This window comes from Leptosomus discolor, chromosome 1, assembly GCF_034619465.1.
Source record: "Leptosomus discolor isolate bLepDis1 chromosome 1, bLepDis1.hap2, whole genome shotgun sequence".
NCBI classification, from domain to species: Eukaryota; Metazoa; Chordata; class Aves; order Leptosomiformes; family Leptosomidae; genus Leptosomus; species Leptosomus discolor.
In genome coordinates, this window is record NC_141391.1 from 204,924,269 (window position 1) to 204,939,151 (window position 14,883).

Consider the following 14,883-nt stretch of genomic DNA (forward strand, 5'->3'; position numbering starts at 1 on the left):
CATGAGTTGGACCAACCTTTAGGAAATAAAGACACGGAAAGCGAAGTCAGAGGGTAAAAAGGAGCCTGGATATTATCTTGTGCCAACTAACAGCAATTTGATAATGACAAAACTAATTTCAGCTTTCAGTAATTTTTTCTGAAGCTTTAAGGTAGGATGCCGACATTTATGGCTTAACTGCTGTCTCTGGAGAGGTTGCTATAGAAAACCGTCTGGGTCAGAGAACTAATTTAAAAGAGTGCTAAATAACACTGACTTGTATTCCTAGTCCTTACACTGACTTCATTGTGACCTTGAATTTTACAGAAGTAGAACCTAATATGTTTTATTGTACAGTATTGAAAGACTAGATTTTCTTATTTAAGATGATAAACTGTAACTTACTCAGCCATAAGGGCAACCTTGAATTAGATTATTCTCTTCATCACCACTGTACTGAAAGTAGATTTTTATTTTTGCATGATGATTTGCAGTGATTGTCTTTAAAAACATCCAATACCTAAATTGTTCACATTTAAGAATAGTCTTAGAAAATGTTGAAGCTGAAAGGACTATAGTAGTTCTGAAGACACTAAGTAAATATCTCAAACTAAAGGGAGGGAGGCAATTTTCATTCTACATGAACTTTCTTAAAAACATTCTGTTTTGAAGGCTAGTGTGCAGGATTCAAAGTTTAAGTTGTTATTACTTCCTCCTTATACCTTTCTTGCATTCATTTGTTGGTTTGTTTTTTTTCCTTTTGAATAGTGCATAAAAGAAAAACCTGCATTTAAATTGAAATAATCTTGTAATTTTAAGTTATATATTGTATTGCCATGTGTGTGACAACTAGGTACCTTGTATCATATATGAGGCTTGGTGTGTTCCAAACGTTACTACTGATAAACTTATCTTCTCCAATCCACTGGATAATGTAACTCTTATATCAGTACATCCTGCAGAAAAGAAGCTGAGTATAGGTGATACTAATTCTGAAACACAGTCAAAAGTCAGTGAGTGTATTGCATGTAGAATCACCTGAAAATCAATGGAATGAAAAGTCTGTGTAATAAGAATATTTTAAACTAAATGCAGTGCATCTTCATCCTCCAGTGTTTGAACTCAATTACAGCTGTTATTGAGACATGACCTTAGGCAATGGATGCTTCTGGGTAATGAACTTTCTTTATTTTGTTTTTTCTGCATGTTATCCTTTGCTTGATCCTAACTAGATCCTTAATACAAAGAGCATATAGTAAGAACTAACAGAATAATTCAATGTTTCACACTCTAGGACACATCAAGGCCTTTCTGGTAATTTGCAGAAGTACCAATGGAAAGATGCTTCTATATGTGGTCTCATCCCATGTGCCAATCTGCAGAACAAAGAAAGAAGTATCACTGTATTTAACCCAGAACCATTTGTAATATTTCCTTCTGAATTATTTTGGGGACGGATCCTGATTCTTTCCTTACATCTCTCAGTTTTACAGGAGATTCAAAGTTAGCTTCTAGCATGCGCTATGTGGAGACCCAGTCTATGCAGATCGGAGCTTCGTATATGATACAGTTCAACTTGGTAATGGGCTGTGGTCAGGCGTTTACTCCTCATATGGACAACCAGGTGAAACTGGACTACTCCACCAACCATGGCCTGACATGGCATCTCGTTCAGGAGGTGAGGCTGGCAGTTTATGTCTTCCATAAACTCTGCTTGTACAAAGATCATCTGAAATATACTCGTGGCATTGGACAAAGGACCATGTTTTCCTCGTTTCCCTTTCTATAAAGAAATTCTCAACTGGAATCAGTCAAAATCACTAATAGAAGTATTTAAAATGTTCTTCTTCATATTTGGGAGAACGGTATCTGAGAGCCTGAAACACAAAATTTTGACAGGAATAGACCAAGGCTGAGAAAAGAACTGGGGCACAGTTAGACAGAGCTACAGAGTAATGGTCGAGATCTTTCCTATGCTATTGCTTTGTTTTTCAAAGCAAAATGCATCTACTGTTTCCTGGAATTTAAATGGATAGAAATTCTTTCTGCCCTTATGCGCAGCCATTTCGTAAATGGAAAGCGCATTCCTTCTGGGGATTGTAATGTAGAGCCTTTCATCTCCCATCCCTGGTTCAAACACAGTCCAGGGCTGTAATGACTGGCTGTTTCCCCATCTCTGCTAGAAGTGCAAATAGCAGTGTTGGCTGCTATTTCCCCCCGTGGCTCAGCCCTGTCTGAGCACAAATGCGAATAGCACATTTGGCCATAATTTGTGCTTTTGTTTTCCCTCTTGGATGGCAAGCTGGACTTTCCCCGGCCTCGGAGTGAACTAACCAAGGTTCTTCGGCTGCCTCCAAGCAGGTTCAAAGGGTATCAGGGAACTCGTCCTGGTACTTTTTCACTGGCTGCTCTATAGGCTCATAGAGGGATTTGAACACCCACATCTTCTATGAGCAATGAAAGCATTGTCCTGTCACCTTTTGCCATGCTTGCTTTGCTGGGCAGAGTAGAGAAATGGTGATAACTGAATTTCTAAACTTTGGAAATCCAAGTAATGCTTTCTTATCTTAAACAAAATTCAGAGGAAAGCTATAAATACTGTATTTCAAACAATGTTCATGCCTTTTATACCTAGCAGACATCATCATGGCGTCCAAGAATAGTTCCTAGTGGTGGCTGTTTGGGGTTTGTCCTTGCCATCAATGGAAGATCTATTGCCTTCAGATTTTAGTGCTCCTTCCCTCTCTCAGTGGAGCTGAGTTCAGAGAGAACAACTTGCAGCCAAATAATTTTTCTCACACCACCCATGTTGCTGTGATAAAAGAGTAATAGAGAAGGCTATTTGTAGTATATTTCAAGGACATAATCTGGCAAATACACAAAACACTAATTAATTAAAATGTTTGAAAGTTTTCTTTGCTTCACAAGCACTGATCAGATCTTGTTTTGTAAGATCTTTTAGAGGAGATGAATCAACAAAAAATGTTTGAAAATTGCTGGAAAGGAAACTAAGCCTTTAGAAAATCTACTGAAAAAAACCCCAACAAAATAGAATAAGCTATCAGATCTTCAGTTAGTACTCTAAGATATCTAAGCAACAAATTTATCTGTAATATAATATATTCTGCCCTTATAGAATCATAGCATCATAGAACAGTTTCGGTTGGAAGAGACCTTCAAGATCATTGAGTCCAACCTTTGTCCTAGCTCTATCAACACCACTAAACCATGTCCCTAAGTACAACATCTGCCCGTCTTTTAAACACCTCCGGGAATGGAGACTCCACCCCCTCCCTGGGTAGGCTGTCCCAATGCCTGACAACCCTTTCAGTAAAGAAATTCTTCTAATATCCAGCCTGAACCTTCCCTCTTTATATTTAAGACATAACTATTATAATTTAACTATTTTCACATTACTAGTTACTAATGCTAAACTCTTTAAATGAGTCATATGGCTTTCTACTATCCTTAATTGTAGTACTGTTAGTTTTCTGAGAAATTTCTCTGCATCATGGCAGGATTTTTCTGCTTCTGGGTCTTTCACTCCAACATCTGGACCCAGACAAGCTCCTGGATCTGTGAATGTTTAACCGTTGCTTCTGTTCCCAATTCTTCCTCAACATTAAATCTGAGTTTGAAATGTTTTGATTCAAGGAATGTCTTCCCAGTATGCCGAGCTGTCAAGAGTTTACATCAGCAAGTATTTACCACTCCAGTGAATTTACTCAGTGGAGGAGAATCACTGTCCTTTTACCACAGAAGACTTGGTAAGCATTTCTTTACTCTTTTTAATTTTTTTTGGGGGGGTGTAGGTAATTAATCTACTTTTACATTGCTATGACAAAGATCAAGTCCTGTGTAGATCATACTCAAGCCAGTGGGTGGGGTGCCAGGCCACCAGCGCTGACCCAGTTGCAGATATTTAATGTAATATGCCTTCCTTACATAATTAGCGTGCAATGTTGGTGAAGTCACCAGAAACTATTGTTTAGGATTGTTTTTAATACATACTGTGATACTTCCAATAAAGTTCAGACCTTTTCAAAAATAGCGGTGCTTGTCCGTAAATGCCCCACTGGAGGAAGACTTTATTTGGATTGTTAATTTTTATTTTGCACATTCCTTACTGTTTACATCTTCAGACCAAAGCCTTGTGTAAACAGTAACTAATGATTCATTTCTGGGAATTTTTTACCTCTTTGTATAGCATGTCTTCAAAAATAACATTCTCTTCTGCAAAAATCAGCCACAAAAATTATTAGAAAGTCCTACCCATTTGACTTATTGTAATCAAACTTATTTTGCCTGCCTTAACATTTTTATTTATTTAACTAGATTATTTATTCATTATTTATTTTAAGAGTTTTATTACAACATACAAATTAAAAGTTATCATAAATCTCAATAATCTTCAGGGCTTCCTTCATGTGAGAATTATTCCAATTAGGGTTACACTTTGCTTACGTTTGACCTGAATCCGTCACAGCAATTGCAATGAGAGCTTGCTCAGATTAAGTTATCATTGTATTTCCCTGTCCTTCATCATCTTTTTGCACTCTCCATGGGCTCAACACAACCTATTCCTATCAACCACCCCACAATGATACCTTCTTTCAACACACTGGCCATTTGTACTCTGCAGCCACTATTCAGAATTTCCAATTTCCAGGCAAAACATCAGGGGCAAATATTAAATCCTTAAAGCGCATCAGGTCAGATAATACCGAATGGCACAAGTAAGTCTATGAATAACTGCGTTTTAGGTAGATCATGATGCACTAAATCTTACATACCATTATGTGCCACCAGCTGTAAAATCTGTGGCTCATGTAGGCACTTAGGAGTTTAAAAAGTGTCTACAGTTTTGCAGGTTATACTCTAAAGTAGGCTGTTATTTTTAAATTTATTTATAAGATTTACACTGTACTTAAAATGATTATTATACACTGTGTAGTTGATGATAATACCAATGTTGTAGGCCTTTTTTTCTTTAGGATCTAATAATTTTCCTCAGCATATGAGGTGACAGAAGCAAATAATTCCAGTTTAATTTAGGATACTGTAGGGAGAAATTATGACAAAATAATAGCTGTGTTTCTGTTTTATGCGATGCACAAATCATAAATATTTCACACTCTATCTTGTATCTGAAGGATTCCCGTCTGTTACCAGAGTTTTGTTTGTAATTAAGGTACAAATTACAACTGAACATTACTTTCCTTTTCATAAAACACATTTTCATTATGACTATGTCATGCTATGGCGTACTTGAGGTGAAGAGGAAGAATGGCTGCATGTTCTGCACCAAAAGCAGTTGGGCACACCAGATGCATCGCAGCTACTTTCCCTCTTTTTTCCCTCCTTTCCACCGTCAAGGAGCAGACCAAGGGCTCAGTTGCTCCTTTGGGTTGAGATTGGGAGGGGATTTTTTTTTTTTTTTTTTTTTCATTTTTAAATCATGTTTATTAACAGAGGGCAAGTTTCTGCCTTTACAAACCTGCGTGTTACTGGTGACCTTTTGATGTGCAGAGCTCCTCTGCCAGCCCGGCCACACAGAGGGCATCATCTCAGGGGCCTGGTACGGAATATGCTCTGCAGGGTTCTTCTTCGGGGTCCTCTCCTCTCCTCTCTCCTCTCCTCTCCTCTCCTCTCCTCTCCTCTCCTCTCCTCTCCTCTCCTCTCCTCTCCTCTCCTCTCCTCTCCTCTCCTCTCCTCTCCTCTCCTCTCCTCTCCTCTCCTCTCCTCTCCTCTCCTCTCCTCTCCTCTCCTCTCCTCTCCTCTCCTCTCCTCTCCTCTCCTCTCCTCTCCCATACCCACCCACACTCTGCTGCAATGACCACCAATGGGCCAGGAAGAACAGTGCACAGGGGTAGCGCCAGATCTTTTGCCTTCCCAAAACTGGTGTGAGGGGAAGGGAGCTCTGGGGACCTTCCTTCTGGCTCAGCCCGATAAGGGCTCCCAAATACCCAGCCTGCCCTGTGCTTTTTACTCAGGAAAAAAACCCACCTAAACGAGGAGTCAGGACTGAGGCTTATCATGGTTTAGGCCCATTCAGCTGGCAACTAAGCCCCATGCAGCCACTTGCTTACTCCTGCTCACCCCCACCATTGTGGGATGAGGAGGAGAAAATACAACAAAAGGCTCAAGGATCGAGACAAGAACAGGGAGGGCTCACTCACCGATTATGGTCATGGGCAGTAAACAGGCTCGACTTGGGGGAAAAACCCCATCAATTTAATTTAAACACCACCACCACCACTAATTTACCAATCAAATCACAGTAGGATAATGAGAAGTACAACCAAATCTTAAAAACATCTTCCACTCACCCCAGAAGGGGTTAGTGCTAGTATTTCTGCACATCTGTAGATATTCTGCATCTGTCAACCATGTGTTTACAAGCTCCCTTGTAATCAGAGATTTGGGGTGTTAGGAAATCTGTTGCAACAGTGCAGACCTTCTTCCTGGGCCCAGGCCTGCTCCCGATTTTCTCTACCTCTTACCCCCGCCACCAGCAGCGCAGGGGGACAGGGAATGGGGATTGCAGTCAGTTCGTCACACGTTGTCTCTGCCGCTCCTTCCTCCTCAGGGGAGGACTCCTCACCCTCTTCCCCTGCTCCAATGTGGGGTCCCTCCCACGGCAGACAGTCCTCCACAAACTTCGCCAACTTGAGTCCTTCCCACAGGCTGCAATTCTTCATGAGCTGCTCCAGCATGGGTCCCTTCCACGGGGTGCAGTCCTTCAGGAGCAGACTGCTCCAGCGTGGGCTTCCTGAGTCACCACCCTCTTTGGGTGCAGTCACCTACTTTGGCATGGGGCCCTCCACGGCCTGCAGCTGGGCATCTGCTCCACTCCTCCATGGGCTGCAGGGAGTCGGCCTGCCACCTCATCATGGGCTGCAAGGGATTTTCTGCTCTGGCACACCTCCTCCTCTCCTTCACTGACCTCAGTGTTTCTCTCACAACACCTCCTCTCCCAAACAAAGACTTGCCCAACAGGCTTTTCTCCCCTTAAATACCTTTCCGCAGAGGTGCTGATTGGCTCAGCCTTGGCCAGAGGCAGGTCCGACTTGGAGCCAGTGGAGCTTCTAGAAGAAGCTTCTTACAGGAGCCACCCCTGTAGCCGCTCCCCCTCTACCAAAACACCACCAGACACAAACCTAACACAAGGTTTGAGGTCTCGTTAGTCTTGCTCTGGCCCTCAGTAGCCTCAACATGCCCTCACACCCCTGTGCAGCCCTGCTACCATTGCCAGAGATTTTATCCATTCACACATAGCTCTCTGCTGAGGGTTTGCACCTTGAGTGCATAGGTAGCGTCAGGCTGTGGTACTGTGCTCATGCAGCTGGAAAATTGTTCATAACAACACCTATTTATCTCGTAAAACTTTCTGGGTGTGCTGGTATTTCTGCACATCTGTAGATGTCCTGCATCTGGCAAACATGAATTTACGAAGTTCCTGTGTTATCTGAGATTTGGGATGTTAAGAAATCTGCTGGAACGCTGAGGTTGTATTGGAGAAATGAAATGTATGCACCTGCTTGCTGAAATTGTATTGTACTTGAAGTGAATATTTCTAACACGAATGAAAATTAATTTCAGTTTTATGGGAGGCATTTACACATGAACAGGCTTTAATGAGATACAAGCAGCTGTCAGTTGCTGACTTCATAAACAAATCAACACCTAATGACTGAATGAGAGTTTCAGGATAATTGGGTAAATGTAATTATGGTAACTCAGAAGGTAGCAAATATAATTTTGTCAGCAACAAATTTGCATTAAATCATTAAGGTTTTTAATACCAGGAGAGAAGACAATGATTTTATTTTAACTCACATATCCGAAAAAATTTATAACAGAAAGAACACCATTTCACTTGCAATACGTCTGGGACACGATTTCCTTGTGCTTACATAAAATGTCATGCAACAACAGTGACTTTTATTTGACATCAACCTGACTTAGATATAATGTCATCAGAAAGACAGATTGCCTTCCAGTAGCATCAAAAAAAACCTACAAAAAACCAAAACTGGGAAGAAATATGAGGAGCAAGGGAGGTTTATTTTGCTTGTAATTAAATGCTTTCATAACTCCTCGATATTGCGCTTCTACTTGATAGGTGTCCAAATGGTGACTGTCCAGAAAACTGGTATTTTATCACTGAGAATGCAGCTGACACTCAGCTCCTTATTCTTTTTTCTTAATTAACATGGCTTTTTAAAATTGTTGATTACCCTTTTTAACAGCATAATCCTCTTAAGCTGTTGTTACCTTGAGGTGCAGAGCAGCCTTGGAAAGCTTTCAAATAGATTGAGCAGGACTGGCTTTTCAGCAGTGTTGCTTTTGCAATTGCGAGTTCAGCCTAACACACATTATCCCTCACCCAGACAGGAATCTGAATCCATGAGAGCTTTAGCTGCCCATGGCTGTGGGACGGTGGCCCCAGTTTCCACCGGCTCCCTACGACCGCCCAGCTGGGTAGGAAGACAAGGGAAGCTCAGGGGCCACAGGATTCTCACAGCGGTGAAGATGTCCCTGGGGAAGAGCTCTCTTTGCAGCAAAAAATAACCCCTGCCTGCTAGGATGTGGCTCCCTGGGGACCATCCCCAGACACCCAGCTGATGTACACACCTCTGTTTCAGCCTCATGTTCAGCTCCAGGTGGCAACACAACTCCTCCCTTCCTCCCCTCCCCTTAAATGAGGGAAACAAATCTCCTGCCATCGCTGCTTTCATCTGGTGGAGCTTCTAAGTAACAAGCAGAGCTGAGCTCACTCTTAGCTTGATGTGCAGCCAACATCTGAGACTCGAGGAGGAAGACAGAGCTGCCCTGGCAGCGTGTGGCTCTGTGCTCCTTGCCTGGCAGGGTGGCAGCCCCCTGGAGCAGGAAGGGGACAATGAGCCTGTCCAGCAAAACGTTTTGATCAGGTGAAACCCATGCAAGCCCCAGCATGGGCTGTTGGCCCTGGTGTCAGCTCTGCACCTTGCGGTGTGGGCCCAGCCCTAGGAACAGCCCCACAGTGGTGTTGCACAGAGGTCTCAGTAGGGTTTCAGGTGTGGTGCAACCCTGGGCACAGAGGTGTACTTTGTTATTACCTGTGGGTGGGCTCTCCCCACTGTTTGTGTAGGGCAGGTGTGAGTCTGGTGCCCCAAAACCAGCTGTGTTGCTCCCACACAGCCACCCTGCAGGGACTTTTGCACTCGTCAGCATCCGGCGAGCAGCTGAGGAAAAGTCATCAACACCACACCAAGCAACACCAGGAAGAGGGTTCAGGGTGCACCACCACTTGTTGGGCACCACAACACTTCCATGGGATGGTGCAATTGCACCTGTATCACTGTAAATACACCCGGGCTGCAGAGTCCAACACCTCACCTCTACCCACATACCTTTACTAACGAAAACTGGAGGAGCCTGGCCAAGATGCTCTTCTTCCTGTCACCTGGACAAACAACATGACACAATTTTATTGTGCTGGGAGGTCATGGGGGAGAGGATTGCCTGCTCTAAAACCTTTCTTTGGTTCCAGTAGTGTTATTTTCTTCAGCTCATGTGAGAGTTAGCTTCAGTCATTAGTGCTCTTTCCAGAGCACACTGTCTCTGATAGGGCTCTCTGCAGTGCCATTGACGCTCTGTAGTGAACGTTAACACCACCACTGAGGTGAGGCGCTAGCTTCAGAGCACTCCAAAAATAAACAGTAAATAATTGTGGTGAAAATTGACTGTCCATGGTGCCTATGCAAGCTTAGGAAGTCCTTTGTGTGCAGATTACTGGCATTGTGCACATTTAATGGATAATTCATAGCTCTTGTAATGTAACCCATCAATACATTATATCCTGAGGGAGTATTTAATGGGCAGATCTGCCCCCACAGATTAACTGCATGCCGTAAAAACGCTTACAGTATTTGCAGTATCAAGCAGATACTTGAAACAGACAACAAGGGTCATTTCAATTAAGAATCAAGCCCTTGAGCAGCTTCAGTCGTTCTTTAAAGAAATTCAAAATTGATATTTTAAAAATTTCTCTAAACATGTACTAAACTAATCTTTGTATGCTTCTAGAATGTGACTGGATGGTTAACTGCCCTGGACCAATGCCCATTTTAGCTTCACAGGCATCCTCTATCCTTTTTTTTACTTCCATAAATGCAAGCAGGCAACTCGGCCACCTTTACAATATTCATTTTAATATGTCTTATTCTACTTAAACTTTTGAGGGTGGGGCAAGGGATTTTTATCTTAAATTAGAGTAACAGCATTATATCCTGTGCCATCATAACGTAGCCATATAGCTCAGAAACAAGCTAGGAAAGAAGCTCCTACTTGTTGTATGAACCTCCTGCTTCTCATCCTCAGCCTGCCCAGTCAGCCCTTGGCCAGGTACAGGCCTGTGACAATTTAAAGTCTGATTTTTAATTCTGCTCAGTCAGCCTTACTTTCTCTGTCCAGCCCCTCCACAGCTCTATGACCCAGCCTCAGTGCCCACCTTGCCCCTCCACCCCTTTTTTCCCAGACCCATCACACAGCCAACACAGCCTCTTTCGCTCCATCACAATAAACAATTTCCCATCTTTGTTTCACTTCACATGCAATGTATTTTTCTTAATCTCATTCTGGCACGAGCATGGAGTGGAGGGTCCCTGGACCCATCAGCTGGGAGCTGCAACTAGCCAGCGCCTGTAGCCTGTTGGATGTGTACAGATTGGCATGGCAGCTTGGAAAGGCTTGACAGCAACAAAAATTACTCTTCTCATGATTCAGTTTCTCCTGTGATTTGGATGTTGGGATCAAGAGCAACCTGATGAAGTTCGCAGATGGCAGATGACATCAAAATGAATGGGGTAGCTGGCACTCCAGAAGGGAGAGCCACCCTCCAGGAAGATCTGGACAGGCTGGAGGAGTGGGCTAACAGGAACCTTATGAAGTTCAATGAGGACAAGTGAAATGTCTTGCACCTGGGAATACATAACCCAGGAATTCAGCTCAGACTGGGATCCACCTGGCTGGAGAGCAGCCTTGTGAAAAGGGACCTGGGGATCTTGGTGAACAACAAGCTCAACATGAGTGAACAGTGGGCTGCAGTGGCAAAGAAAGCCAACAGGATGCTGGGTTGCATTAACAAGGTCATCACCAGCAGATATAAAGAAGTCATTATCCCACTTTACTCAGCACTGGTCAGACCACACCTTGAGTACTGCATTCAGTTTTGGTCCCCACTATACAAAAAACATGAGGACAAGCTGGAAAGGGTCCAGAGAAGGGCCACGAAGATGATCGGAAGACTGGAAGACCTGCCATACGAAGAAAGGCTGAGAAAACTGGATTTGTTCAGCATTGAGAAGAGAAGGCTTAGGGGAGAACAGTACATAAAGGGTGGCTACAAGAAGATGGAGACTCCATTTTTCCAAGGAGTCACATGGAAAAGACAAGAGGTAATGGATACTGGTTACTCCTGGGGACATTCCAATTGGCTCCAGAAGAAACTTTTTCACCATGAGAACAATTAGACATTGGAATAATCTCCCAAGGGAAGTGGTGGACTCCCCTACATTGGACAGTTTTAAGATTCAGCTTGACCATATGATTTAAACTGTATTTTTACCTTGAAAGATTTGACTAGATGATCCTTGAGGTCCAACCTGGTATTCTATGATTCTCCAGCCTTGGTTTTCAAGGGTGGTGAGTACCAGTCTGGGTTTGGCTAGCAGGAGTCATTCAGCATGGAAAATGTCAATGTCGCATTGGACAATCTCCTAGAGGGCCAACATCAAACACTTTTTAATAGATAATGTTACCTGACCCACTACAATAAAGAAAAATCTGTTGAAGAGAAACTATTTAACTAGAAAGGAGAAACTACAGCAAAGTTTTCTGCTTGAAGAATGTTAAAAGTATCCAGAGCTTAGTTATATATAGGCAAGTAATCTAATCCAATGGTTCCCCACCACAAACCTTGAGTGTTACAGATTTTGTCTGAGTAGCTGGACAAGAGCAAGGTATTTGCAATGTGGAATAAATGGGTGCTATAAAACAGGATTTTTGTCAATAACTTGTGATCACAGTGTCACCAGTGATAGAATCATCCTGACAAAAAGAAATTTCTGTATCCAACAAAATAGCAAGTATTCCAAGGGAGAAACGCTTACACTCAAGAACTAATTTAATAGATTTTTTTTATAATAAATATCAGAAGAAACCTTTTTACACAATAGCCTGTTAACAGTGACCAAAAATATAAAAATCAAAATCACACCCTAGATCCACCTTCCTAGTTTTGCAACTTGTGACCCTTGCAGACTAACACCCAATAAAAATCCAATAATATTCATTGATATTTTTATCTTAAAATAACACACAAAGTCCACGTAACAGCTCCGCAGCCTTCCTCAGAAATGCCATGCATGACTGGAAAGTCCATTTTATAGCCCTGTGCAGCAAGTGGCGTCATCTAGAAAGTTCATTTATGAAAGTCTGTCTTTGCTTGTGCCAGTCTCTGCAGGCTGGACTGTGATTGTGATATGAAGTCACTTTAGTTTTTGTAGTTGCATTTTATTTTTCCTACAGTTTTGTGAAGAATCACAAACTAAAGTATTGTTATTGGTTTTAAGGTCCAGCGCCACACGTTTCCGCTGGAGTCAGTGCTACTACACAGCCCAAGACGAATGGGCCTTAGACAACATCTACATTGGACAGCAGTGTCCCAACATGTGCAGCGGACACGGCTGGTGTGACCACGGTGTTTGCAGGTATAAAGCATTTGCCTGTTCCTCTTAACAATGGTCTCCTGATACTTCAGGTATCCTATTCTTTTGCATACTTTTTTTTTCTTTTCTATTGTTCTTACTGTTAGATTACACATTAAAATATAAAAGCGCTGTGAGTGGTTAGACCATTCAAGCAATATTAACAGTGGGTTGCTCCACACCTCTCTGTCCAAGAACCCATATCCTTGGCAGATCCTGGTATTAGAATAACTTTCAGTGGTACAGGGCTGCCCTGCTGCAAGGGTCCTCGGGGTCCCTCCAGCCCTTTGCACAAGGGCTCCAGGGACCAGCTCAGTGCCAGACATGTTTCACTGGGTCAGAAGGACACCAGGGACCAGATCATCACTGCTTGGCAGCCACTGCCAGACTGGGTGCAATACCAAGGGCACAGACTACTGTCTGCCAGTTTCGAACTTTACGGGCAGTACCGGCGGGTTTTTTTAGAAATAAGATACAGCTTTTTTTCGTTATCCAGTTATTCTAGTTTGTTTCCAGGATCAAAAATTCCAATCCCAGAATGATTTGCTATTTCACATGTAACTTTACAAGGTCAGTGTGCCGCCTTAAGTATTGTTAGCATCACATAGACTTTAAAAGCTTGTTACATTTATGCTTCCTTGCAGGTGTGACTCAGGGTTTCGGGGTACTGAATGTCAGCCTGAAAATCCCCTTCCTTCAACTATCATGTCTGATTTTGAGAACCCAGATAGCCTGAAGACAGAGTGGCAGGAAATTATAGGGGGAGAGATCGTCAAGCCTGAAGAAGGCTGTGGGGTCATCTCATCTGGCTCCTCGCTCTACTTCAACAAGGTACTAACAAGGGATGGGAGACTGAGAAAAGAACATACTGTAGGTTTGAATGCAGCATAATGTGGTTGTACGGCAAAGAAAAGGAAAGTGGCAAAAAGCTGCATGCCGTATGAGAAGTACATTAAACAACACAGCTGTGCTCTGCAGGTAAAGGACAAAGCAATCAAGAGAGACAGGGATAGACACATGCGTTATGTGTTCAAGAAATACCAGCTGTAATGGAAGGAAGTAAATCTCCAGTGTGCTGGGAAGTGTGTACATTCATATTCTCTTAACTGTGCATTTTCTGTTTTAAGACTCAGTTCTTTCTCAGCATCCAACAGCTCCCATTTGTTTGTTCTGTACTGTCCTGGGTGAGGGATGGAGAAATGTTGGATTTCCAGGGGACAAGCAGATTAATTTGAGGTTACAGGACCAAAACTAGTGAAAAAACAACCCTTCCAGACTTTTAGAAACCGGTTAGCCTGTAGGAGAATACTCTTCTGTATAACATGCATGGTTTGCAGGAAAAAAATAACAGTGCAAGAAAGAGATATAGGGAATTCTGCTAATTAATAGCAATTATAACTAAAGTAAAAAGATATCTTTATGACCAGATGTGAGATTATGTGTTGCAATCACATATTTATTTTTTATTGTTGCTTCTCAGGTCTAGTACTGGGGTTTGTTTTGTTCTTAATTGAAAGGGAGGATATAAATGCAGCTATGTGTTTGTCTTTTAAAGGTTTGATCAAACTGCCACTGCTGTCATGAGAGCCCGATTAGTCCCAGAAGAATAACCCAATATGCAACGCCACGTAATTGTGTGTTGTTTACCTCATTACAAAAATCTAACCCATCAAATAATTTTCAGCACTCCTACATAGACTCACATCCAGCTTCCCTAGAAATGCAGCTCTGCACTGAAAATTTCATAATAGACCAATCAGTATAACTAGCTAATTGTGATAATTGGATTTTTTTATCTAATTGTCTTCTCTGTTAGATGTTTTTCCTTCTGGCTCAGTTCCTTATGCCAAGTTTCACAAAAGTAGTTTGCTAAATTAGAATTAACCTGCTATGATCTTTCTGCTGATTTCTACTAAGGAGGAGTGAAAAACTCATTTAGAAATCCTTGGCTTCTTTCTATTGATCTCTAAGGGTTAGGTTATCATTCATTTCTTGAGTAGTAACAGTCTGTGTGCCATTAACAGAAGGTGGTTTATTTAATTTCTGTTTAGATCTTTTTTGAGGCATCTAGTGGCCATGCTCATAGATAATAAAAAAATATTTTTCTAGTTGCCCAAGAGTTCTGTATTGTTTTGGGAACTCATATTCACAG

General features: G+C 42.2%; 1 protein-coding gene across 2 annotated transcripts in view; it reads left to right on the plus strand.

The window, feature by feature from the left end:
- RELN (reelin) overlaps positions 1–14,883 on the plus strand; it is a 297,464-nt gene that overhangs the window by 204,832 nt on the left and 77,749 nt on the right. For both annotated transcript variants that reach the window (XM_086474260.1, XM_086474253.1), the window contains exons 21-24: positions 1,465–1,657; positions 3,634–3,746; positions 12,597–12,734; positions 13,376–13,562. In XM_086474260.1, coding sequence (XP_086330386.1) covers positions 1,465–1,657; positions 3,634–3,746; positions 12,597–12,734; positions 13,376–13,562 — 631 coding nt within the window. The remainder of the gene's footprint in view (positions 1–1,464; positions 1,658–3,633; positions 3,747–12,596; positions 12,735–13,375; positions 13,563–14,883) is intronic.